Source organism: Pseudochaenichthys georgianus, chromosome 20 (assembly GCF_902827115.2).
Source record: "Pseudochaenichthys georgianus chromosome 20, fPseGeo1.2, whole genome shotgun sequence".
Classification (NCBI taxonomy): domain Eukaryota; kingdom Metazoa; phylum Chordata; class Actinopteri; order Perciformes; family Channichthyidae; genus Pseudochaenichthys; species Pseudochaenichthys georgianus.
The window spans coordinates 8,669,815-8,696,485 of NC_047522.1; the positions used below are offsets into that span (position 1 = coordinate 8,669,815).

At 42.2% G+C, this 26,671-nt stretch overlaps 1 protein-coding gene across 2 annotated transcripts in view; it reads left to right on the forward strand.

The window, feature by feature from the left end:
- The first annotated feature begins 9,255 nt into the window (after positions 1–9,255).
- The window catches only part of svila (supervillin a), a 69,499-nt gene continuing 52,083 nt past the window's right edge, over positions 9,256–26,671 (forward strand). The window contains exon 1 of one of the 2 annotated variants that reach the window (XM_034108236.1): positions 9,256–9,276. Coding sequence is in view for 1 of the 2 variants with exons in the window: in XM_034108228.2 (XP_033964119.1) it covers positions 13,621–13,627 (7 nt within the window). In the remaining variant the exon portion in view is untranslated. Of the gene's footprint in view, positions 9,277–13,552; positions 13,628–26,671 lie in introns of those variants that run through there. The other variant, XM_034108228.2, reaches the window with a different exon arrangement.

Consider the following 26,671-nt stretch of genomic DNA (forward strand, 5'->3'; position numbering starts at 1 on the left):
AGGAGCGTTACCAGTTGGATCTTGTTGGGCTCACCTCTACGCACAGTGTCGGCTCTGGAACCTTACTTCTGGATAGGGGTTGGACTCTATTCTTCTCCGGAGTTGCTCAAGGTGTGAGGCGCCGGGCGGGTGTGGGGATACTCACAAGTCCCCCGCTGGGTGCTTCGTTGTTGGAGTTTACCCCAGTGGACGAGAGGGTCGCCTCCCTACGCCTGCGGGTTATGGGGGGGAAAACTCTGACTGTTGTGTGTGCTTATGCACCCAACAGCAGTTCAGAGTATACGGCCTTCTTGGAGACCCTGGAAAGAGTCCTGTATGGGGCTCCTGAAGGGGACTCTTTAGTCTTGCTGGGAGACTTCAACGCACATGTGGGCAATGATGGAGACACTTGATTGGGAGGAACGGCCCCCCTGATCTGAACCGGAATGGTGGTCTGTTACTGGACTTCTGTGCTAGTCATGGATTGGCCAGAACAAACACCATGTTCGAACATAAGGATGCTCATAAGTGTACGTGGTACCAGAGCACCCTAGGCAGAAGGTCCATGATCGATTTCGTTATCGTATCATCGGACCTGAGGCCGTATGTTTTGGACACTCGGGTAAAGAGAGGGGCGGAGTTGTCAACTGATCACTATCTGGTGGTGAGTTGGGTCGAGTGGCGGGGGAAGCCTCTGGATAAACCTGGTAAGCCCAAACGTGTAGTTCGGGTGAACTGGGAACATCTGGAGGAGGCCCAAGTTCAGGAGGCCTTCAACTCACACCTCCGGCGGAGCTTTTCAGGCATTCCTGTGGAGGTTGGGGACATTGAACCAGAGTGGTCGGTGTTCAAAGCCTCTATTGCCGAAGCCGTGGCGGGGAGCTGTGGTCTCAAGGTCCTAGGTGCCTCAAGGGGCAGTAACCCTCGAACCTCCTGGTGGACACCGGTGGTCAGGGAAGCCGTCCGACTGAAGAAGGAGGCCTTCAGGGATTTGTTATCCCGGGGGACTCCCGAAGCAGTTACAAGGTACCGACAGGCCCGAAGGGCAGCAGCCTCATCTGTGGCCGAGGCAAAGCAGCGGGTGTGGGAGAAGTTCGGAGAAGACATGGAGAAGGACTTTCGGGCGGCACCAAAGTTGTTCTGAAAAACTGTCCGACACCTCAGGAGGGGGAAGCAGGGAACCATCCAAGCTGTGTACAGTAAGGATGGGACGTTGTTGACCTCAACTGATGGAGTGTTAGGGCGTTGGAAGAAACACTTTGAGGAACTCCTGAACCCGACAACTCCGCCCTCTATGTTAGAGGCAGAGCTGGAGTATGACGGGGGATCAACACCAAACTCCCAGGGGGAGGTCACTGAGGTCGTTAAACAACTCCACAGTGGCAAAGCCCCGGGGGTGGATGAGATCCGCCCAGAAATGCTGAATGCTCTGGGTGTTGAGGGACTGTCATGGTTGACACGTCTCGTCAACATTGCGTGGAAGTCGGAAACAGTACCGAAGGAGTGGCAGACCGGGGTGGTGGTTCCCCTTTTTAAAAAGGGGGATCAGAGGGTGTGTGCCAATTACAGAGGCATCACACTACTCAGCCTCCCCGGGAAAGTGTACTCTAAGGTACTCGAAAGGAGGGTCAGGCCGATTGTCGAACCTCAGATTGAGGAGGAACAATGCAGATTCCGTCCTGGTCGTGGAACGACGGATCAGCTTTTTACTCTCGCAAGGATCCTGGAGGGGGCCTGGGAGTACGCTTATCCGGTCTACATGTGTTTTGTAGACTTGGAGAAGGCGTATGACCGAGTTCCCAGGGAGTTACTGTGGGAGGTGCTGCGGGAGTATGGGGTGAGGGGGTCTCTACTCAGGGCCATCCAATCTCTGTACTCCCAAAGCGAGAGCTGTGTCCGGGTCCTCGGCAGTAAGTCAGACCCATTTCCGGTAAGGGTTGGCCTCCGCCAGGGCTGCGCTTTGTCACCAATCCTGTTTGTAATATACATGGATTGGATATCGAGGCGTAGTCATGGGGGAGGGGGTCTGCAGTTCGGTGGACTAAGGATTGCACCACTGCTTTTTGCAGATGATGTGGTTCTGATGGCTTCATCGGTCTGCGACCTTCAGTATTCACTAGGGGTGTAACGGTTCACAAACATTTCGGTTCGGTACGTACCTTGGTTTTTAGGTCACGGTTCGGTTCGGTACGTTTTCGGTACAGCAGAAAAAATCATCACAAAACATAACATTTTTTTAAAATTATTATTAAACTGTGAATAATGTATTCACTCGAATAAATACAAAATATAATAAAATAAACATTAAGGTGCAGCATTTCGATGAACTGAAATAATCTGTATTTTCATAATGACTTGCTTGTCATTGTATTTTCATGTTTTTTTTAAAGAAAAATGTACTTGTCCACATTGCTTGCCGAAAGGGCAGATCTCCTGGCACTAGCAATGTCTCCTGCTGTGGAGAACACACCCTCTCGCTAGGGACAGAGGTAGCAGATACAGCCAGGTAGCGCTTTGCTAACATGGCAACATAAGGATATTTGCCGTTTGTAATAGCTTTGGCTCGGTCTGAAGTTTTTACGAGTGGTGGAGGCTTACATGCTAGCGGGAGTTTGCACTTCAGTCTTTTGGTACCGGTGATATTCACGTTCGGGTGATGCCTTTTCAAATGAGTGCATGTGCAAGTTTGATGTATTGCCAGCCGCGTAACCAATTTTAGTTGAACAATGCCGACAAACAGCTTTGGTTCGGTCCACCTGTCTTTGTTCGTCATCCTTGTACGTAACTGTGAAACCAAAATGTTCCCAAACCGGAGACTTCAATGATGCTGGAGCTCAACTTTATCTGCGTTCGCCATTTCGACAGTTCCTCAAATTACTGACTACATTTCAACGCATCCCTCTGACCAGCTCGTCCAATGAAATGACTTGGTCACTCTGACGCGTTGAACACAATGGGAGTAAATTACTTACTTCCAAGAAGTTGTTCACGTTCTCCATTTTTTTACGTTTAACGTTATATTCGTTCGGTACACTTCGGTACACACGTGTACCGAACCGAAGGGCCCGTACCGAATAATTTCGGTACGGGTTTGTGTACCCTTACACCCCTAGTATTCACTGGATCGGTTCGCAACCGAGTGTGAAGCGGCTGGGATGAGGATCAGCACCTCCAAATCTGAGGCCATGGTTCTCAGCAGGAAACCGATGGACTGTCCACTCCAAGTAGGGAATGAGTCCTTACCCCAAGTGAAGGAGTTCAAGTATCTCGGGGTCTTGTTCTCGAGTGAGGGAACAATGGAGCGTGAGATGGGCCGGAGAATCGGAGCAGCGGGAGCGGTACTGCAGTCGCTTTACCGCACCGTTGTGACGAAAAGGGAGCTGAGCCAGAAGGCAAAGCTCTCTGTCTACCGGGCCATTTTCGTTGCTACCCTCACCTATGATCATGAAGGATGGGTCATGAACGAGATTGCGGATACAAGCGGCCGAGATGGGTTTTCTCCGCAGGGTGGCTGGTGTCTCCCTTAGGGATAAGGTGAGAAGTTCGGTCATCCGGGAGCGACTCAGAGTTGAGCCGCTCCTCCTTCGCGTCGAAAGGAGCCAGTTGAGGTGGTTCGGGCACCTAGTTAGGATGCCACCTGGGCGCCTCCCTAGAGAGGTGTTCCAGGCACGTCCAGCTGGGAAGAGACCAAGGGGTAGACCTAGGACCAGGTGGAGGGATTATATCTCTTTGCTGGCATGGGAGCGCCTTGGGATCCCCCAGTCAGAGCTGGTTGATGTCGCCAGGGAAAAGGAAGTTTGGGGCTCTCTGCTGGAACTGCTACCCCCGCGACCCGACCATGGATAAGCGGGAGAAGATGGATGGAACTGTTAAGGACTGGCACATCCACTATACCAGAGCCAAAATGCTATACTTTACCCCAGTCTAGGTTGCTATTCATTTGTTTAAAAAACATTTACAACCCTAACTACAGTACAAACTTGTGGCTAAATAGCTCTAACCGCAATATCACACCAATGATTTTGAGGGCCTGTTGTCATTACCTATGTATGCAATTACCCTAGCTTGATACTGGTAATACAATTATCTAGCAACAGCCTGACTGGTGGCAGGTCAAATTGGCCTATAGCCTTTGAGGTATAGCAGAAAAAGAGCAGGTGTAATTAATGACGACTGTTGCATCGTTATTGTTATTATTAACACCTGCGCTTTTCCTGTTTAGCCAAAGGAAAATGTGAAAAAAGGCCTCTTGGAAAGTAAAGAGGATACGTATCTCCTGGTTAGTTTACTCTTTGATGGAACTTTTGTGGTAAATCCACAAGCAAATGTATCTTTGGCTAAAACTTTCTGACAGTGGCACAAGTAAAGAGGAGCCATAGGGTCAACAAACTGACTCTGTATGAGTGTCAGTTATACAATCTTATCTACTGTAGCTAACGTAAGCTACCATAGGCTAGCGTACTTGGTACCAGGCCAATTAAGGCTGCACTAGAGTGTCGATTGTATTGTGCAAAAATGTGTTTTTATTGCCTGGGAATTTAACTTTTCATGTTTTAAAAAACCAAAAGTGTCATTTTATTACAAAAGCAACATACATCGAACTTAAACATAAAGTTGCCTAAAGTAAATGCAGTTGCAGTTTGTGGATTAGATGGAAAAGGATTTGCTTTTGGAGGAAAATGTAAGGAAAAACACACTTTAAAATTATGGCTTAGAAGAAACATGGCCTTTATCAAGCGTCAGTTTGAACAAAATGGGTTACATTTATTGTTTTTCAAAACATGTGGAGATGGATGAAGCTTTTTTTAAACTTTTACTTTTTTTTTTTTAAAAATGCCTCAAAATCAGAGTCCACTGATCAACACTGGGTGTTTTTTAGATTGACCTTTGTTATTCCTATGCACCGGCAACAGCAGTGGCCAATGAGTAAACTGCACAGGGCCCAAAGAAAAACAAATGTACAGAAACATCTACACTGAACAAAAATATAAACTCAACACTTTTGTTTTTGCTCCCATTTTTCATGAGATGAACTCAAAGATCTAACATATGTTTTATATACACAAAATAACCATTTCTCTCATATTGTTGACAAATCTGAAAAAATCTGTGATAATGAGCACTTCTCCTTTGCCGAGATAATCCATCCCACCTCACAGGTGTGGCATATCAAGATGCTGATTAGACAGCATGATTATTGCACAGGTGTGCCTTAGGCTGGCCACAATAAAAGGCCACTCTGAAACGTGCATAAAGCAAAAATGCACGTTGCAGAATTCAGATGATGGTTAACGGTCCTGCCCTCAACAGCTCTACGTCAATTATGGGGTGTCATCACATGCCATTTCCATGGAAACGCATCCCTCGCCATAGAACGACAAACGACAAAACACGATGTCGCTGTAACTCCAATGGACACAGTCCGATCGTCCCCCAAACTTTGCTTGTATATCACCGGTCCATGCCTCAACAGCTCTACGCCAAATCTGAGTTCTCACCATAGGCTGTTGCCATGGAAACGCATCCCTCGACATAAAAAACGATGTCGCTGTAGCTCCAATGGACACGGTCCGGTCGTCCCACAATCTTCACCTGTATATCACCTCTCCATACCTCAACAGCTCTACGTCAAAACTTACATCTCACCATATGCCGTTTCCACGGAAACACATCCCTTACCATAAAACATGATGTTGTCGTAACGCCTATGAAAAGGGTCAAAACAGCACCACACTTCAGATAATGGTTAACGGTCCAGCCCTCAACAGCTCTACGTCAATTATGGGGTTTCATCATATGCCGTTTCCATGGAAACCCACCATAAAAGACGATGTAGTTATTAGGGGTGTAACGGTATACGTACCCGTTTTATTATTCGGTACGGGCCCTTCGGTTCGGTACACGTGTACCGAACGAATATAACGTGAAACGTAAAAAATTGAGAACGTGAACAACTTTTTGGAAGTAATCTCAGGTGCTGCATCGCAGCATTCAGAGTAATTTGCTCACATTGGGTTCAACGGGTCATAGAGCGACCAAGTTATTTAATTGGACGAGAGGCATACTATGAGAGCTGGTCACAGGGATGCGTTCAAATTTAGTCAGTAATTTGAGGAACTGTCAAAATGGCGAACGCAGATAAAGTTGAGCTCAAAAATCCTCCAGCATCATTGACGTCTCCGGTTTGGGAACATTTTGGTTTCGCAGTTACGTACAAGGATGACGGACAAAGACAGGTGGACCGACCCAAAGCTGTCTGCATTGTTCAACTAAAATTGGTTACGTGGCTGGCAATACATCAAACTTGCACACTCATTTGAAAAGGCATCACCCGAATGTGAATATCACCGGTACCAAAAGAAAAAAGACTGAAGTGCAAACCCAACTCCCGCTAGCATTTAAGCCTCCACCACTCGCAAAAAGTTCAGACCGAGCCAAAGCTATTACAAACGCCAAATATCCTTATGTTGCCATGTTAGCAAAGCGCTACCTGGCTGTATCTGCTACTACCTCTGTACCTCTGTTCTCCACAGCAGGAGACATTGTTAGTGCCAGCAGATCTTCCCTTTCGGCAAGCAATGTGGACAAGTTAATTTTTCTTTAAAAAAAATTAAAATACAATGACAAGCAAGTCATGTAATGTTTTGTTTTTTATCTGGACCCTGAATCTGTAATAAAGTTTTCATTCATAATGTCAAACTGGCTGCTTAGGTACTAGTACAGTTCAAATACAGATTATTTCAGTTCATCGAAATGCTGCATTATTATATTATATTTTGTATTTATTTGAGTGAATACATTATTCACAGTTTAATAATAATTTAAAAAACCCCAAAAATATTTTATGTTTTGTGATCATTTTTTCTGCTGTACCGAACCGTGACCTAAAAACCGAGGTACGTACCGAACCAAAATGTTTGTGAACCGTTACACCCCTAATGGCAACACAATGCTCGCCATGAAACACGGTTTTCTCATAACTTCAGTGAAAATACTCCAAACGGCCCAAAACTTCACAGGTTTGTTAACGATGCAGCCATCAACGCATCTAACCGTATTATGGGATGTTATCAAATGCCGTTGGCATGGCGACAGATCATTCGCCATCAAGTTAGTTCAAAAGTTTGCAGTTAAAATATTCTGCTGCTTTTCCAAGCCTTTTTACTTTCTTCTCTCATCACACATTCAAGCCCCCAGTGTTCATGTATTATTTCAATCTAAATTCTTCACTTTCTTCTTACACATTACATTTCACCATAGCAGTTTAGCATCAGATTTTCAGCATAAAGCATTCCCACTAGCAATTTCTTCAGGAATTGTATTCTCTAGTTAGTGTTTTAGAGGGTATATTTTGACAGTCTGAATCACAGGAGTGTTCCCAGGGTCTCCATCTTCTGTGTTTCTGAGGTAGAAACTGCCAGCAGAGATTAGTTACATAAGCCTGTTGGGTGTTACATCATTGTTTTGGGGCCCCCGATTCGGAGAGCTGGGGCTTGAGCTTCAGATAGGTCCGATGGGATCATTGCCTCCCACGAGCTACTTCTGGGGGGTAGGGGGGCGGAGGCTGAAAAGCTATTGGAAGCAGATGCTCACTGAGTCTCTCCTGCTAGGAGACATGGCTCAGTGCTAGTGATGAAACAAGCTTCCACCTGTAACGGGGTTTGACATCAGTGTTTGCCGATTGGCTGACGCATGTTGGAAGAATGGTTTGGGTGGGCTTGATTGCCATGACAACAAAGGGAAACATGCAAAACAGGAATGATTTATAGGTCTTTAATCCCCAAAACAACCCCGCCTTTTGTGTTCACCGCCAGTAAATCAATCTGAAAAAAACTTGGAGGGTAAGACGAAGTGTAGTGAGACACAATAGTGTTAGAAAAAACAAAAGGGACATGTCCTTAGTCTGGAGCAACAGAACCTTGAAGATATAAAACCTTTTAGCCTGGAACAGCTTGCTATTTATTGGCTGTATGACCTTTTGGATCTGCATCAATATTATGTTCCGGATCACTAGTTTGTGAAAACAACCTCTTGCTTCACACTCTCCCTTCATTAAGATCCCACACATTACTATTTTAAGAGCATCTGTGAGGATCACTGGTCGAAGGTGTGTAAAACAAAAAATCATCAGTCTGGACATTAAAGTATGAAAAGACATAAAGCAGTTTGAAGTGACTCAAAACATTTGATCAGCCTCTATTGGCAGTTAAAAGGAACTACACAAACATTCTGATTCAATTTGTAAAAAAGTAAAAGTATTTTAAGAGAGGATTTAATCGTACAGGCTCAAGGCTGAGTTTAGGCACACACTCTATGCTGCTATCAATTGACACAAAAATATTCTAATAATCAAGTTATAATATCGATACAATCCTCTATCATACTATTCAGAATATTGCAAAAGAATATAATTGTCTTATCATCTGTCCATAGGTGTTGTTGAGTAACAAATAATGGCTATTTGTTGATATTGGAAAGTTTGAAGTCCTTTTTTAGTGATCAAACAACTCAACTATTAGTTATAGAATTTTGACTTTGGTTTTAAATTTAAATCCAAACATATTTTACTCATTTAAAAAAATGAGCTGCCCTCTTCAAAATGGTGCCCAAGTCTTTTTGAAACCTATTTATGGATAAAAAAATCACGTGAATTTAATACACACACAAATAGCCCCGATCAAACTATTGATGGTACACACAGAAATATTGAAGGTTAAAGTTATTATGGTATAAATGGTATATATTCTCATTATTGCCGAACTATCTATCCATCTGAGACATTCTTGTATCTACTTTGTTGAAACTTGGCTTCAGGGCCAGGAAGTTCATTGGCCTGTGGCTTGTGTATAGGCTGATATAGGTCACAGAGACAATGCTGCACTGTTTTTCAGTAATTGCAGGCATTTCATATGTAAATAGCTTTTGTAAAAGTTTTTGTTCACTCATTCATATTCATAAATGTGCATGCTTTTTACAGAATATTGGAGTTTGTCTTTTCATCTAACACCTTTGTAATTTGTATCGATACAGTCGGATGTTAATAGAGTTTTGTTGATTTATGTCTTTAAGGAAATATATGGGTGCAACTTGATTTTGATTGTCTACTCCATTTCTCGCAGGTGTTGCACTATTTAAGGGCGAAAAGGAAACTCTATCACAGATTTAATATACAATTGAAATCCCTGGAACACTGTAATGACTAAGTCAATCATTTGTTTTCAGGAGCAAGTGGCATTCAGAGGTCCGGACACTGAAGGGAGAAAGTTGCACGCTTCTGTCCCAATGGTCATCTTGTAAGTACGTCAGCTGGTTATTTTATCCTCTCATAAAAACATGTTCTTGGAGTTTCTGAAAGTGTAACTAGATAAAAGACACATGACCTGCAGACGGGACATTAGCAGCACGGCCCCTTGATCCCAGTAGAAAGGGGGTATCTTTCCCTGTCCTGGGGTCAGCGCGACATGAGCTGAACTGTTTTTCTGGTTTGCTTCCACCAGTCAGGGGTATCCATTTGTCAATGACATCATGTGTTGCTATGAGGAGGTGAATGAACAACAAACCCTAGCTGTATTAACATTGCCAAAGCTTTTACTACTTTCCATGGTTCAAGCGTGTCCTCTGTATTTTTATAGTTATAGTTTTTGATTTTTACATGTTTTAGTTGTTTTGTTTAGTGTGGTTTTAGTTGAATTCCTTTCGCAAATGGTTACTTAACGTTATGGCTTCATTTTAATTTTAGTATTTTTTTACGATCATCAGTCATTTTAAATGGTTTTATACATACTGCATACATTCCAGATTCATTGTTTCTTTAAACAGCCAAAAAAAAAAACAGAAATTATTTTCTATATCTCCATTTGTATTTGATTGTTGTTGGTTGTTCAACATGTTTTTGCTTTCCTAATGAGCTCCATTGTGATTGCCAAATGATTGTTGGTCGGATTATGGACATACAATGCTCAAAATAGCTTTTTGTGAAGGCTTTAAATAAACCATTTAACAGTTTTGGATAGACACATAATCGTTAAATTGTGAAGAGGGTTGAGAGAAAAAGTAGAATCCAATGGTTTAATCTTTAACTGTGTTCTCTCTAAACATTTTCTGTTTTGGCTCAATTCTTAATCTGCAAGGAAACTAGTAACTATAACTGTCAGAAGAATCCAGTGGAATAAACTAAACACATTTGATGTTCTTTACAGTCATGTAGAATCAGTAGTTTGGCAATGACCATATTAGATCTCAGGCTCGCTCATACAGTGCTCATTAAATATGTATTGAACAAAGTACAATACCTAAGTAAAACATTCAATCTGAGCCATGAAATATTATAAAACTAAACATATAAAAGGCGCCTAAAATAAAATTTATTATTATTATTATATAAGCAAGGAATACAACATACCTTCATATTTATCTCCCAGCTTTCTAAAGGTCTGGTTGTTTTTATCTAGAGCCCAGCAACCTTTGATTTTACTGTTGGTCAATGGCTGGTCTACTCTGTCCCTCCACACCTTGCCTGTGCTGAGGACAACTCTACACACACAGAACACAGAACCCCCCCCGCCCCCACACTGCAGACCTTACATTATTTCTTGTCTACATGAATACCTGGATGATTCAAACTAACATTAGCCTATCACCTTTTATAGTGTATTATCTCATCTAAAACCTAGCATTGTTGCTGGGGTTATGTCAGACTTGGTGTAGGTGTGTTGAGCATCTGTGCTTCTGTATGACCAATTTGGGCTTGTATCTGCTGTCCAAGAGCAGAAGTAGGGATGTCGGCAGAGTCATTGACATTAATAATGCAACACCCTCACTGCAAACGTTCTGCTGTGAGTCTTTCTAGAAGCTAGAAATATAAGACCTCAGCAGCTGTTGACACAATAGGCGGCGCTTTCCCAAGAACACTCACGTACACATACACAGAGGCTTTAGTGGCCTTATTTTGTCAGTGAGTAAGGGCTAGAGTGCAGTGTGACTTTAGCAGAGACCCTGATAAACATGTTTATTTCTACTTCAGACACAAAGCAGCCATACTAGATTATATTAGTATTTTCTTATATGATGGCATTTATGAAAGAAAAGAGGTGCTGGGTTAGAGGCCCTGGACTCTAAACTCCCAAAGGGAATATCACTTATTTTAAACAAGAACACTCCTCAGGAATGTGTGTGAGTGTTAAGAATGTTGTTTGATTGACATGTTCCTCATTCTCCTGTTGTTGTTACCATTGGTGTCCAGTGACATTACATTTTTCCAACCTTATCCAACACTTTTGAAGTTATTGAAAACACCTCTTGCTTATCTTTAATCTTTAATCTTCAAGTCCGTTCACTCTTTGGTTCGCCCCAGGTAAAACCAAATTCAGTTCAGTTTTATGTGATCTTAGGACATCTGAATAACAGAATAAATATACCCATATACTTATTAGGATTGCCTTTTAATTATTACAAAAAAGATGTGATTTTCGTCTTTAAAGCTCAATTGTTTGTACATTGTATCTTTCAAGACATTACTTACAGTAACGCTGTTATTGACTCATCAGCCCTGTGACTTGCCCAATACTTTTTACATCATTAAATACCGTCAGAATGAGATGGACATGAGTAATGTGGAAACTGGCAATACAATGACGGCACAACTGATTCAAATCAAGGTTCTAAATAGGTTCTGCCTGTTGTTGTTAGTATAACACATTTGTGAAATTCAGTTTGCTTAGTCACATCTGATTGACATATTATTTGTCCTGTTCTGGGAAGAGAAACCTCACCCACTTAGCACTCCACATGGGTTTAATCATCCAGCAAAAATATCAGTTTCACCCATGTGTAATCCCAATAACAGACCCTGATGCAGTGAGGGTGTGAGGTAATGATGCTCGATGCTATCAGGTTGTTCCAGGTGCTGTTTATCCCCCTTAGGTCTAGCCAGTGATTGTGCTCACCGATCAGAGGTGGGTGATGAGTGAAAGAGGAGTCATTGTGAAGTGCTGGAGTCGAGGTGACTGTGTTGAGTTGACAGACGCACACACACACCTACACCTGGTGCTGCCCATCAATGGCCCTGGTCCGATGCCATGCTGGAGCCACGAGCTGCCTTTTATAGTCAAGCGTTCATACAGAATGCCTGGAAGGCAGGAGTGTGTGATCCTACCGTGTCCAGGACTATTACACAAGCAGCATTCACAGCTGCAAGGACTCATGTCAAAGGCTGATTAGACTCTGTATCATAAATAAACATGACAATACAAATCTCCCAATGTTCTGAAAAAGCTAAGTTTGTAAAAACTTGGGCAATCTTTTGATTGTTTGGGCCACATTTCTCTCCGTCTGCTCCTGAATGGTTTACCTTGGGCTTCTCTCCCCTTGGGACAGTTGTTCACTTGAGACTGTAAACTGCTTACAATAATCACTTCTTCTGAAATTCTCTTATAAGTTTTCTCATGGTTCTTTGCTGCGACATCTGGTCAACATTTAGTTATGAGATATCAGCTGGCACAGCCATTAATGATAACAATTCCCCTTAGCTGTACAGAACTTTGGAGCTTTTTTTAGCTCATTATTTTGTTTTTCTTCCAAATTCTCGTCTCATCAACTCTGTTTTCACTCAAGGATGATAACATCGAAAAAGCTTTCGTAAACATTCTGTAATGTATTATTGTGCTGCCATGAACACCAAACGAATGCCAGTGTTTTAGCTATTGGTATAATGCAGCTTCAGTGTGTATTGCACATAATTATGAAATTGAAGGCAGACTCTATCAGACATTTAAATAGTTGCATCGGGTCATTTTGTCTTGAGGATAGAAACAAACGTGATATTATTAACTGTAAGCTGTATTAGCATCAGCATTTTCTATTCAGTGCATATCAACTGTTGTTTGCATTTTGAAATAAAATGTATTCAGTTGCTTTTTGCAGCCTTGAAGTCTGATGTATAGTACAGCACCCATTCGGTGTGTGTAACCTTTGACCTGGAGGGAAACTATCTCTCAAACTGTCAGAGGGAGCAATGCAGCACACTCGCTTATCTCCTGCAGGAACTGGAATAATGTTCGTGTCTGCGATCGTCAGTTACGACCGTTGGTTTTCAGCCATGTGGGAAAGTTGTTACCTCTGTTGCTTTTTCTCGTTTACTGTCCCTCTGTTTGAATCATCAGAGTCGCTGGAAAGGAATAAAGACATTCCTACCCCTTCTATCTCTGCGGAGTGACTTCAAACCCCCCTCCCACCGCCTCACCCTCATTAGGACAAATCCTAATTTCTATTCATCGCTGTCACAATGTCCGTTAGCGCTGTTAGACACACTCCAAGTGTACGTCTCTGAGTGATAACCGTTGGCCAGGATCCTGGTGACCCACCACTATATACCAGGCTCACTCTAACTAGTTCCTGCCTTAACAGGCCAACTGTAGTGTCACCACCAAACCCACCCCTTGGTTTTATGGGCCGTGGTTACTGGTGAGCCGCCAGTAACTTCCAATCTGGTCATGTGACTGCTAGCCTTTTCAGTCCTACCCTCTGGCAGTCCCATTCTTTCTCTGTCCTCTTCTTCTCTTTGCTATCTCTTTTTTGGCTGTGGATTCTGACTTTAACTGGAGATATTCTATTCCACAAATAGCGACAGGAAGCCGAGGAGCTATGAAAGGTACAGTCCCTGGTCCATCAACTTATACCTCCGTCCTATTTCAGCTGTATGATTGCTGTCTTTGCTCTCCGCGGTGGATGTATCTGCTCATTAATGGGCTTTGAGAGCCTATTCATCTGTGGGAAGCCTGGGTCGAAGTCTTTGATGAATAAAGGGGTCTGGTTTGTGTTACTGCTACTATGGGAGTTTAGGATGTTTGAGGTGAAGTAGAGAGTGAAGACTGGAAAGGCTGATGGCTCCTGCCCCCCTACTCCCTACATCTGTCCCCTTCTGCTGTTATTGGTGTTCTCTTCACTCCTTTGATTTCTCGTGCATTTACAGTCTTTTATTCCGCTTGTATTGTCCTGCCTTTCTTTCACCCACTAACCTCTTTTATCTTCCCTCTCTGAGGCTCTTATCTGCTCTTTTGCATATGTCTGTGCTCTACTTAAAAGTGCCCATGGGTAAACTTTCCTACTGCCTTGCATGTGGGCATGATGTGCCCTACTTCAGATGTGGGAAGAGGAATTTGCAGAGAGCTTAGTAAGAGGAAGAGGCTTTGATGGAAACCACAGTGGCACATCTGGATGCCTAGCCTACAATGCAGTCTGGGAGAGCACAGCTTGGTTGAATTGATTTTGTTGGGGTACTAATAGGTGTAAGAGGTTATTACTTTTTCGGTGTCAATTGCTACTCCACTAAAGATGTGATTAACAGAAAATAGCTTTCCTATTTCATTTTTATAGAGGCTTTTATTATTGAAAGCTACTCACAAACCGAAGGTTTCTGAAGTACATAGTGTTTTTTCTGCTGCTGTTTACCCTGATAGACTTTTGTAAGTAGCCTTTTGTTTAAGAAGTATTATGGTATTTTATTTTAGGAATAAGCAATGAAGTGTATTCATACTTGTTATTCTATATTCAACATTGCTTCTACACATGTGCCATATTGGCTTTTGGATGTTTATGATGCACTAGGTATGATGCTCCTTCATCTGAAAGCGTACCTATAAATCCACCATTTCTATTGATCCTGGAATATCTTGATACAGAATAACCATAATCTGTATGAAAAAAATCACAATGGTAATAACGTTTCATAATTAAAAAAATAATATTATTATAATATAGTTTAAAAATAGTATGTGTCTATCTCATTCCAACCTGTTCTTGTGGTGTTCTATTCCACACTTTTTTTTGTTTGTTCAATTGGCGCTTATGGTTCACACTCAGTGCTCCAAGTGAAAAGCGTGTCATGCTGCTAGAAGGTTTCAGGCCTGACTAGTCCCAGTCTGCTCTGTTCTGTCTCTGGAGTCCTCCATGCCCAGGTTCACGGGTGTAAAGGCTCTTCTTGTTTTACAGAGTATTCTTTTCAACCAAATCTGCTGAGTGTGTGTTGCCTGCATGGCCGACCCTCTTCAAAGCGTGGCAGTGAAGAAGGGGAGGGTGTTTAATAGATTGCATATTTCCAGTTTTTCTGCATCCCAGGGCATTGTTGTGGTCTATCTGCAACTGTTTATGGGAAAACAGGAGGAGAGTTCTTGGCCCTCAGTTTTCTGTGTTGTGCTGACAGTTCAGTGTGGTCGGGGCTGTTAACAATCAACGTTCAGCTCTTGCCTAACAAGGAGCTAAATTGAAATCACATTTGCTCTGAAATTTCGCTGCTGGCTTAAGAAGAACTAATATTTCTCCACTTCTAATTAGCTCTGTAGTGGCTGAACCCCGTTGCTTTCTAAGCTTGTTCGAAGTACAAAGGACCTGCTGAAGAACGTGACAGCATGGCTCAGTGCCCAGACAGGTTTCCTTAACCAGCTGAAATGAATCATTTAGGGTTTACCTATTCACACAATCATAATCAAATCAGTTGGTGCTACAGTATATCTTGAAATATGAGATGTGGTTTTAGGACTTGAAAAGCCAACAAAAAAGACCAGAAGCCACTAATGCCATTGTGGTTGTTCCTCGTTGTCAACACTAGATGGTGCTCTTTGCTTTGTCGCTTTAAAGCCAAACTGGAAGACAGTGATTGTCCCTAATCTTAGTGAGTGCACGCCAATTCTAATTTATTTGTAGCAATACTGTTTGATGGCTTACATCCACAATAACAAACATTACACATTACAACTCTGCCTCATCTTTTATTTCCCCCTCATCCCTTTTCCCTCTAACTGGCTGTGTCCCAGCGTCCTCTCCTTTGCCCAGTCTGTCCTTTGTTCGGTGGCCAGCTGAAACGGAGCCCTGTCCTTATCTTTGGGTCTTTGTGTGTTTGATTCCTTTTCCTTCCTCTCCATCTGTCCGCTGTTGTCCTTCACTGTGATTTTTTTAACCTCAAATGTGTAAACAGCCCGATGAATGAGGAGTGTATCTGCTTGTTCAACCTACTGTTTGAATGTTTAATGTCACTTTTTTAGCACTAAGTCTTGTTTGATGTCCACTGTGGGAAAGGGTTACATCCGACGTGATTTTAACAACACTGAACCATTGCTTTTTTTTGTTAATGTCTCGATTAATATTTGGTGCTACTTCCTGTTTTGAGACCTTGACCAATGAGCTCCAAGTCATCAGTTACTAACAAGAGCTTGTATAGCTTTTGAATGTAACCTAAATGTAATGCCATCTTTCTTTATCTTATTTTTCCAATTGACTAAATGGCCTCATGACACCACTTTTCACTTTAGTCATTTGATTGATCTGACTGACCCAGTGCTGATGTAGTGGGAAAGCACCGTTCTAAATTTACCAACACCAACTCACCGACCCCCCCCTCCCACCCCTAGAGTTTATGCCTGATGTGGAACTGGCCACAACACATGCGCCCCTAAAGGAGGGTTGTAGATAGAAAGTGGGTGTGGGGTTGTGGGTGTTTGCTGGCAGGGCCTGTGGACCAGTCTATCTTTATGTCCCAGTAGTCCGGTCATGTCCCGCGAGCCTCCAGAGCTCTGACCTTCTCAGTGACTGGGACCGGTAGACTCTGGACAAAAGAGGAACGACTTTTAGCTCACTTCTTGGTGTAACCACCTGAAACACTTCAGACTCAATGGCTCTCTGAGAAGATACCCTATATTAAGAAGGTATGTAGCTTTCATGTGATGACTGACTACATGTTTGGTTGTTCATCAGAGTTGTTGAATGACTTTGGTGTTGGAATACCGAGCTTCAATATACCTTTTGTATTGTCATACCACTCAGATGAAATGTTAAGTTGTTTTGAGATTGATGCTAATACAGGTTGTTTCCTAACGTTATGAAAAAGTTGTTTACCTTTTTTTAAAGTATGGGTTTCCAGCTAAATCCATTCTGTATTATGATAATGGTTTACAGTCTGGTTCAGTAAACAGTTTCCAATGACACTTTCAAATCCATGCTGGATCCTGCATCGTCACCCAGCTCAAAAACAAAGTCCAGCAAACTCGTTTTGTGTCAATAACTCATTAAATGTTCAGCTATGTCGAGCCTGGATTAATCCCTCAATGAAATGATTAGTTAAGTAAGATTTAAATGTTGGGGCTACTGAGCTGCTCCATGTGTGAATCATTCAAAGGGGGGAGTCTGGCTGCTGAGACTACAGTTGTTCATTGTGCTGCACCTGCTCTCACTCTGTCAGGACAAAGACAGAAATAGAGTACTGCCTAACAGGGACACCAAACATTTTACAAAAGCTTTTCCAATGATTGAAGCTCATTGCTCAGACGGCCTTTTAGCACTATTTTTAACTCCCAACAATTGAAATGAATATGAATGTTATAATTTAGCCATCACTGGCAATTTCAAAACATGTCATTGATTATTTGTTAGTTAAAAACACCAAAACGGTCTATAATCCCCAGAATAAGTGTTATAATATCTCAAGATTAATGCATTTGCTCTTGTATGCATCATTAAGTCATGATCCCTGAGCGATAGGGTTATTTTTACCATCTGCTCCAAATATACATGAGCCCTACTTCACACTTACTTAATTGGCTGATCTGATTTCCAAACGTGGAAGGAGGTGAGTAGAAAAGCTGATGTTTTGGCTGTCTGCCATTACACATTGTCAGTGTGAGACTGCCTCTGTGGCTGTGTCACTGTCACTTTTCTCAGCTGTTTGTTCAAGGTGTCAGACTGTCGTAGGGGAAATCACTGTGATATGACTGGCTCAGACCCAAAGCAACAGATCTGTTACTTTGATTGAGAGGAAGTGCACTGTGTTCATGTTTCACAGTATTGATGTGTTGGTGTTGTGTCTGGGTCCAGGTAATCATTTGGAGAGTGTTTTATTTTCCTCTTGGTGAGTTCTGGCCTCTGATGGCTTATTCTTCCGTCAAGATGTGTCAGTTTACAAGGAGCAGCTCTTGTCAAATATGAGAAAGACCTACAGCAGTGTGTTTGCAGCCTTACCAGACAACAGTTGAGCCTTTATGTGGATTTATTTCTTACTGACAGAAGCACCATGACTGAACATGTCTCATACTGCTGTTCATAGCCCTTTTTTTTTTAGCTTGCACGTCTCCCTGTCAACAGCCAGGGGTGACTTAACTTAGCCAGGCGTGACTTAACTCAGGGTGGGCATATTAAAAGCCTTACCCCTAGTTTCCACCGGGTCCGCCTGCGCCGCGGTTTTGGTTCGACCTCCTCTAGCGTCATAACCCACCGGGCGTGTTTCAGAAGCATTTCAGAAGCGGAGTGTCTTGCCTGCCGGCTCGCAGTTTTGGTTGATTTGGGCATATTTCCTGGACAGGCTACTTTGTACAGACAAAGTTAATAATAATATTCCAGTTATAAACGACATGAATCAAAGATGTGTTGCTGTATATTAGTGGTAAAAAAATGCATTCATCATCATAATTATTCTATATATATAATGTACACAGTGCCTGTAAACCGGAGGGGAACACTGGCATTTCTCCTCCTACTTGAAAGACTACGGAGGGATAGGGTCTGCAAAATTAGTTTGTGTATATATATATATATATTTTTTTTTTTGTAGTGATCACTTAACACACTGACACATAATTCACACATGGAACTACAGTTGGGGGTATTGTTACGGCCGCGGCGAGAACTGCCAGGAGAAATTCCAGTGTTCTCCGGTTTACAGGCACTGTGTAAATTATATATAGAATAATTATGATGATGAATGCATTTTTTTAATTACCACTAAAATACAGCAACACATCTTTGATTCATGTCGTTTGTAACTGGGATATTACAATTATTATTAACTTTGTCTGTACAAAGTAGCCTGTCCAGGAAATATGCCCAAATCAACAAAAACTGCGAGCCAGCAGGCAAGACGCTCCGCTTCTGAAACACGCCCGGGAGGGTATGATGCCGGAGGAGGCCGGACCAAAACCGCGGCGCAGCCGTAACGTGCCACAGACGGACCCGGTGGAATCTAGGGGTCAGACAGACTTTTTTGGTTTACTTTTCTGTTCCCATAGCTGGTCGTGCACAGTGAGTCTAAACTCAGTTAGCTTTTTTGTAGACTTCAAAAATCTGTTATATGAATTTTTTTCAGACTTTCCTTTTATTACCTGGCTACATAATGCAGTTCAAGATTTGCTAGTGACCTGATGTCTTTTATATTGACTTTGGATGTGCATTGTTGGGATTACCCATCACAATGTTACAGGTTGTGAAGCTGACCATTGAGCGGCCCGACCAAGCAAGGAGGCAGAGAGTTCAAATATAACCCGGTGTGGGCATTTATTCCTCTTTGTGGTACAGGATACACAGCCTCAATATGACGGTCTCCCCTGAACACAGTCACCAGCAACAAGGACCACTCACTCACTCACTCACTCACTCACTCACTCACTCACTCACTCACTCACTCACTCACTCACTCACTCACACACACACACACACACACACACACACACACACACACACACACACACACACACACACACACAGACAGACTAATCAAACCAATAATACACAGGTGAGGGGGGAAGGAGACAACACAGGGCACCAGGGGCCTATACTAGGGATGCCAGCGATTATTCGAATATTCGCTACAGTCTCCATAATCGAATATTATTTTTAAAAATCGATTTTATTTATATATATATTTTTTATAGTTTCAACCAAAATATATATAAATATATATATGCTAATAATAGTAATAGTATTAATAATTATAAATGGTCATTGGTCACACCACCAGTTTGTTTTACTGTAAACTTGGAGGAAGCCTGCATGCAGAGCAGACTGCTGCTGCAGACGCTACACACCGACCCCGCCCCCCCTCTCCCTCACACGTGCGACTAAAGATGAACAAAGCGGCAGGTAAAAAGAGTTCCTCCTCGTGGAACTACTTCGAACTTACAAGTCCAAAGGAAGTTAAGTGCAAGCTCTGCGAAAAGACGTTGGTCTATCACAGCTCAACCTCAACAATGCGTTCGCATTTGAGTGCGAAGCACGCCAAAGAGGTTACAGAGAAAGACGCAGCACAGCCGGCCATTACCAACTTCACTTCAAGGCCACGTCGTTGTGATGACATTTGTTGTTTGTTGTTTGTACTGTTAAACATGTTCCAGTAAAGAAAACAACGGAATTCCTTTTTCTTTTTTCTCCCGCGGGGGGGGGGGGGGGGTCGGTCGAATAATCGATTATTATTCGCCAGGGCTGCCGAATAATCGATTTTGATCATGGTCAGTTTCTGGCAACCCTAGCCTATACTACGAAGCTGGTTCAACCTAACCTGGATATGTTTGAGTTAGCCGGTTGGCCTAATCCAAAACATACGCGCTCTCGCTAAACGGTCCTACGACACGGGTTATCAAGTGGATCGCTCAAGCCAGCCGTGTCCTATCTAGTTAGGTGCGCGTTCACATGAAAGGGGTGGTATTTGGAGCATTCGACCAATCACAAACATGGAGAAGCGTACTGACAGCGCAGCGTCATACTTCCTGAATGAAAAGTCAACTATAATATTAGACATATGAAGAAGTTAAATTAAATATCCATGACTTAAACACTTTATCCAGGATCAAAGCCACATAGCTGCACCTGCAAGGTGAATACAGCTGGTAAAAGTGTTTGAATGCGTACATTAACATGTTTATGATATCACTGCCCCGTCTCTAAGACACGATCTGACTTTAATTATTTGACTCGAGAGTGTGTCGTCAACTTAATGTGTTGCTTAAAATAATACTTCTGCATACAGTATGTGACACTGTGAGTGTTGCACGGCCAGATACGGCTCAGCTGACTCAGATAAGGAAATATATGATACATTATGAAGTGATATGCCGCGGACTGTACTTAATGTTACTCTGATCCGGTTACTTATGTCGTGGCAGATATTTAAGTAAGCTTTCTTAACGCTAATGTTATAATAGTCAGATTGCTCTGAAGATGGGAGGTGATATTCTATTAATGTTCACGTTCACACAGTCGGTGATTTTTGCCGGCCGTCTTTCCTGCAACGGCAGCTTTTCTGTATTTCCTTTCTCCTGTAATATGACTTGATCGCTTTAAACTCCGCACACTGAGCTCTGATTGGTCAGCAGGCAGTGCTTTCACTGAGTTGAGCTCTTAGCCTGCAACCTAACCTGGTCCCGACCAGGTTAGCCGCTAAGCATAAGTTACCATGGAGATCTAGCCTGCTAAAAAGAGAACCAGCTTCATAGGACCGGAAAGCCGGAGTTTTCCCTGAATTTAGCCGGCTAAGCGAAAATCCTGCTTCGTAGTATACCCCCCAGGTGAACACAATCACCAGCAACAGACAAGACGGGAGGGGGAACACTTTTCAAACTAAAACAGGAAACCGAGACAGACAAACTAACAACACAGACAGATCGCAACACTTTCCAGGGCACGGAACAAATCAATACACTTCGCCACCAACAAAGCTATACAATCTGTAACGGAGGCCGAGATCTATGGCCCCAGAGATCACCTCCGTAACACAGGTCATGTCTTCAAAATGTAGTTTTGTCCAACCACGCTGGGACAAGCTAGGTCAGTCCAAAAGCCCTAAGGGTCCAAGATTTACTGTGTGCTTTGATTGGTAAAAATAAATACCTGCAGGTCCTTAAGGCAGTTCTTCAGAACTTTGTGGAACTGTATTTCATTTCATTTTGTGCTTCTGGCCACACTCCTGAACAAATGGTGTGCCTAAGCAGTATAAATATATTTTTTAACAAAAGTTAAGCTTAAAGTTAATGACAAAGAGTTGCGTTCACACAAAAAGTTGATAAATAGCCACATGAGCATGAATACAAAAATGTCACTTGACTAATGGAAGTCCAATTCTGCTTTGCCCTTCAGGGATTTATCTGGGCTCTTTACCCGCTAAATATTCCACCATGTTCACAAGCTTGTTGCTAACATTTTGTGGCTACTGTTTGGTTTTGCAATAGTGACTGATTATTGCAACTTTAAATTAAATTATGACAAAATAATTGACACACATGACATTATAAACCCAGGATAGATTCTTTCATTGGAGATTCTGTCACTGGAGATTCTGTCATTGGAGTACATGTAGTTTGCAGAGTGTGTTTTACCAGCAGGTCATTCCGCCTTGCAAATCAACAGCCCATAACCACAACTAGGGATGCCAGCGATTATTCGATTATTCGAATATTCGCTACAGTCTCCATAATCAAATATTATTTTTAAAAATCGATTTTATTTATATATATTTTTTAAATTTTATTTATGTTTTTTTTTTTTTTTTTTTCTGGCTTAGTTTCAACCAAAATATATATAAATATATATTAATAATTGTAAATGGTCATTGGTCACACCACCAGTTTGTTTTACTGTAAACTTGGAGGAAGCCTGCGTGCAGAGCAGACTGCTGCTGCAGCATGCTACACACCGACCCCGCCCCCCCTCTCCCTCACACGTGCGACTAAAGATGAACAAAGCGGCAGGTAAAAAGAGTTCCTCCTCGTGGAACTACTTCGAACTTACAAGTCCAAAGGAAGTTAAATGCAAGCTCTGCGAAAAGACGTTGGTCTATCCAGGGCTCGCAGCTAACAATGTCCCGATGTCCCGGGGACCATAACAATTCCTACTGGGACACAAATCTATTTTGTCCGGGACTATTTCGGGACAGTGAAAAAAAAATTAAAAGTAAACTTCAAAATGGGTGTTATTTTCAAAGTCATTGGGCTGTCAGATCATAGAATGCATTCTACGTCATCCACTCTGCTGCTGACTGCTGCTAGACTCGAGTCGCGCCAATGCAACGGTCACGACAGAAAGAAACCAGAAGAAAGAAATGCTGAGGTGGTTGAATAAGCAGCCCCCTGGCCCTGATGCAAGCCCCAATGCCAATTCTGCCGACTCCAGAAACGAGAAAGTCCCAAGTCCTGGTCATGATGCATCGTCTTCCACTGTGGTAAGTTAGTTGTCTTAAGTGTCAATGTTAGCTAGCGCTCGCGCTAACTAACGCTAGCTCGCGCTAGCGCTAGCTAACATTGACACTTAAGACAACTAACTTACCACAGTGGAAGACGGCTTCCACTGTGTTCAGGCATCTTCAGTCTCAGGTGTTATGGCAGAGACTTTTGCAAGGTGCCATAGGGAGGCCTGAACAGTTTCCCCACATGCAGATGATCGTAGAGATACTGCTTGTGTTCCCGATGTCAACATCATGCTGTGAGAGAGGCTTCTCCTGCATGAAAAGGATCAAGTCTGACTGGAGAGGATCCCTCTCTAACCAAATGCTAAATTCCCTCCTCCGTATATCTCTGCATGGCCCTGAGGTTGAGGACTATAATGCAGAGCAGGCAGTTGAGAAGTGGTGGCAAAGTGGCCAGAGAACACGACGACCCATGTTTAGCAACTACATACATGTAAATAGTAAATGTGAAGATCTGTTTAGATAGATACATTTATTAAACTGTATTATGGAACTTCTGTTTTTTTATTATCATTCATACCACTTTTATTGCCAGATAGAGGGTTCCGATCATAAAACACAGAGACCATACAGCCATACCATATTGAATTGAAAAATACAAATCAGAATTCTTCAATGTTGACATGACAATGATACATTAGTCTGGATATTGAGAACCAATAGAAAAACATGTCTTAAAACAACTCTCTTCCCTTCTACTCTAGGAGAGGCAACAGATCAGACTAATGGCTGATCTGTATATGTTATATGATATGTTTGATCTGTATATGTTATATGATATGTTTAAAAGAATAAGTATTTTAAACTTACATGGTGGACCAGAGTCTATGGTGTGATGATTAACTGACAAATTATATGTATTCTGCATAATTGGGGGGGCGACGATACAAATTTAAATTTGGGACACTGCTGGTTATATCCGGGACAATACAAAGTAGAATTCGGGGGGTCGGTCGAATAATCGATTATTATTCGCCAGGGCTGCCGAATAATCGATTTGGATCATGGTCAGTTTCTGGCAACCCTAACCACAACCTCAACCAAATGTGCTGTGATAGAAGTGACACATTAAGTTATAACCAGAAAGTAATTAGAAACATTATTTGCACTTGTTGAGACACTTGTGTGACTGTCTCCTGTAGCGGGATCCCTGTCCATCAGTGTGCCTCAGCCAGATGAGGCTAAAGTGTCCTTGTGTGTCCACAAGGCAGAACGTTTAAAAGTTAGAGCTGAGCTTCAGTCTGCAATGTACAAACCAACAGATGAAGCCAGAAATCTAGGTGTAGTCATGGACTCTGACCTGAGTTTCAACAGTCACATTAAAACGGTTACTAAATCAGCCTACTATCACCTAAAGAATATATCTAGGATTAAAAGACTAATGTCACAGCAGGATTTGGAAAAACTTGTCCATGCCTTTATCTTCAGTAGACTCGACTACTGCAATGGTGTCTTCACAGGTCTCACTAAAAAATCTATTAGAAAGCTGCAGCTGATTCAGAACGCCGCTGCTCGAGTCCTCACTAACACTAGGAAAGTGGATCACATCACTCCAGTTCTGAAGTCTTTACACTGGCTTCCTGTGTGTCAAAGAATAGATTTCAAAATACTGCTGCTGGTTTATAAAGCACTGAATGGTTTAGGCCCAAAATATATTACTGACCTCCTGCTAAATTATGAACCATCCAGATCTCTCAGGTCTTCAGGGACTGGTCAGCTTTCTGTCCCCAGAGTCAGAACTAAACATGGAGAAGCAGCATTCAGTTATTATGCTCCAAATATCTGGAACAAACTCCCAGAAACCTGCAGGTCCGCTGCAACTCTTACTACTTTTAAATCCAGGCTGAAGACTTTTCTTTTTGTCGCTGCTTTTAATTGAACTATTCATATTTTAAACTGCACTGTAACTTTTATCCATGTACTTTTTCTTTTAATGTTTAATTGATCTATTCATATTTTAGACTGCACTGTAACTTTTATCCATGTATTTTTCTTTTTAATGTTTATTTTATTAGCTTTTCTTTTTTAATGCTTAATGTCTTTCATTTTTTGTAAAGCACTTTGAATTGCCTTGCGTTGAAAAGTGCTATATAAATAAACTTGCCTTGCCTTGTTTACAGACCAACATAGATCATCTCCAGGCTTTATGTAGCGGGAGGCTTAGTCCTTGTAGTCTCACGTGGTTGGTCTTAAGTGCATATTTACACCTACATGACAGCTTTTCCTTTAGTTTAATAGTTTAAACCCACCAGTCCCAGTTCAAAATCTAATTAGCAGTAATTTATGATGGGCCACTAATAGCACAAAGGACTTTGAACTAGGGTCTTTGCCTTGGCTGTTGACATCAGACTTGAGCTCTGACACGCGCTGCTGTGGCGCAGATGCACAACATTCTGCGGGCATTTGTGATTTTGTTATACTTAAACACCTAAATAAAAAATGACACTGGAGTGACATATTAATTTTTGATTTGTTTTTGGACCTCCCATTAGAATAGTTTCTAATTTTAAAGGGACAGAAAGTGAGAGAGAACCGACCGTCTCTGGCGATGCTGTGAGAGCCTACTGCCAGATACGTGTTGACAGTCTGTCAACAAGTCTTCGTATTAAGACTCATAAGTAATTCATACAACCTTGTATAGGATGTACCTGTGAGAATTCACCATAATCTAGATGGTTTGGAGAAAATATTATACCATAGTTGTAACTGTTAACTCTAAGCATGTAAATACAATGGTTTCATGGTTGTTTTTTTATTTGATTCATTCTTAGTTTCCCTTAGTTGTTATATACGCATGTCAAAGCCTTTTTATTTTTACACTGAACACATGCTTTTTAATGTTTTTAGCTTACTTGTTTTACACCAAGAATTCTGTACAAAACAAAAACTAATGTTATTTAAAGGGGACCTATCATGCAAAATGCACTTTTGTACGTCTTTTATACATGAATATGTGTCCCCGGTGTTCCAGGGAACTCACCAAGTGTCAGAAAACACAACCCTCTCTATTTTCCTCCATACCCAAATCTCTAAAAAAGGTGCTGCAACGGATCTGATACAGACTGATCCAGATTTGAACACTTTACTGACGTAAGTAAAGTGGCGCTACGGCAATTGGTCAATTCTCCACCTACTGTATCAGGGGAATGAGAGGTTGGGCCACGGCCGGCCATTGCTGCTCGAAAGCGCTGGAGACGCTGTAGTTCATATGCCAGGCCTGTAAGTGGCGCTGTAGTCTGCCACAAAAGCAGCGAAGAAAACTTCCCTTGCATGGTTGCCATGGTTGCCCTTCTGTTTATTCTCCGCTGTGGCTCTTTTTCTCCCTCCCTGAGGCAAGCTTTTGCGCCTCCTGCTTTAAAACAAATTAATAATGACTCTATATAATCATATGTAAGGGATAATGTGCAGCGATGCCGTCATTATGGGGAAAAAAACACCGACAGGCTGATCAGGAGCCCGACACGAAGCGGAGGGATCTAGATCGGCATGAAGGCACATTATGCAATGTGCACATTATCCCGCTTATTATATGGCCAGATTCTCGACAAAGTAACGACATGACTCCCAATATTAATTGAAATGCATTTATAGATTTAGAAAATGATTTTATTGATTTAAAAAATAGTTGTATTGATTTAAATTGACATGCATCCGCTAAGAAAAATAGTCCGTTGTTACTGTTTGAACGTAGCAACGGCA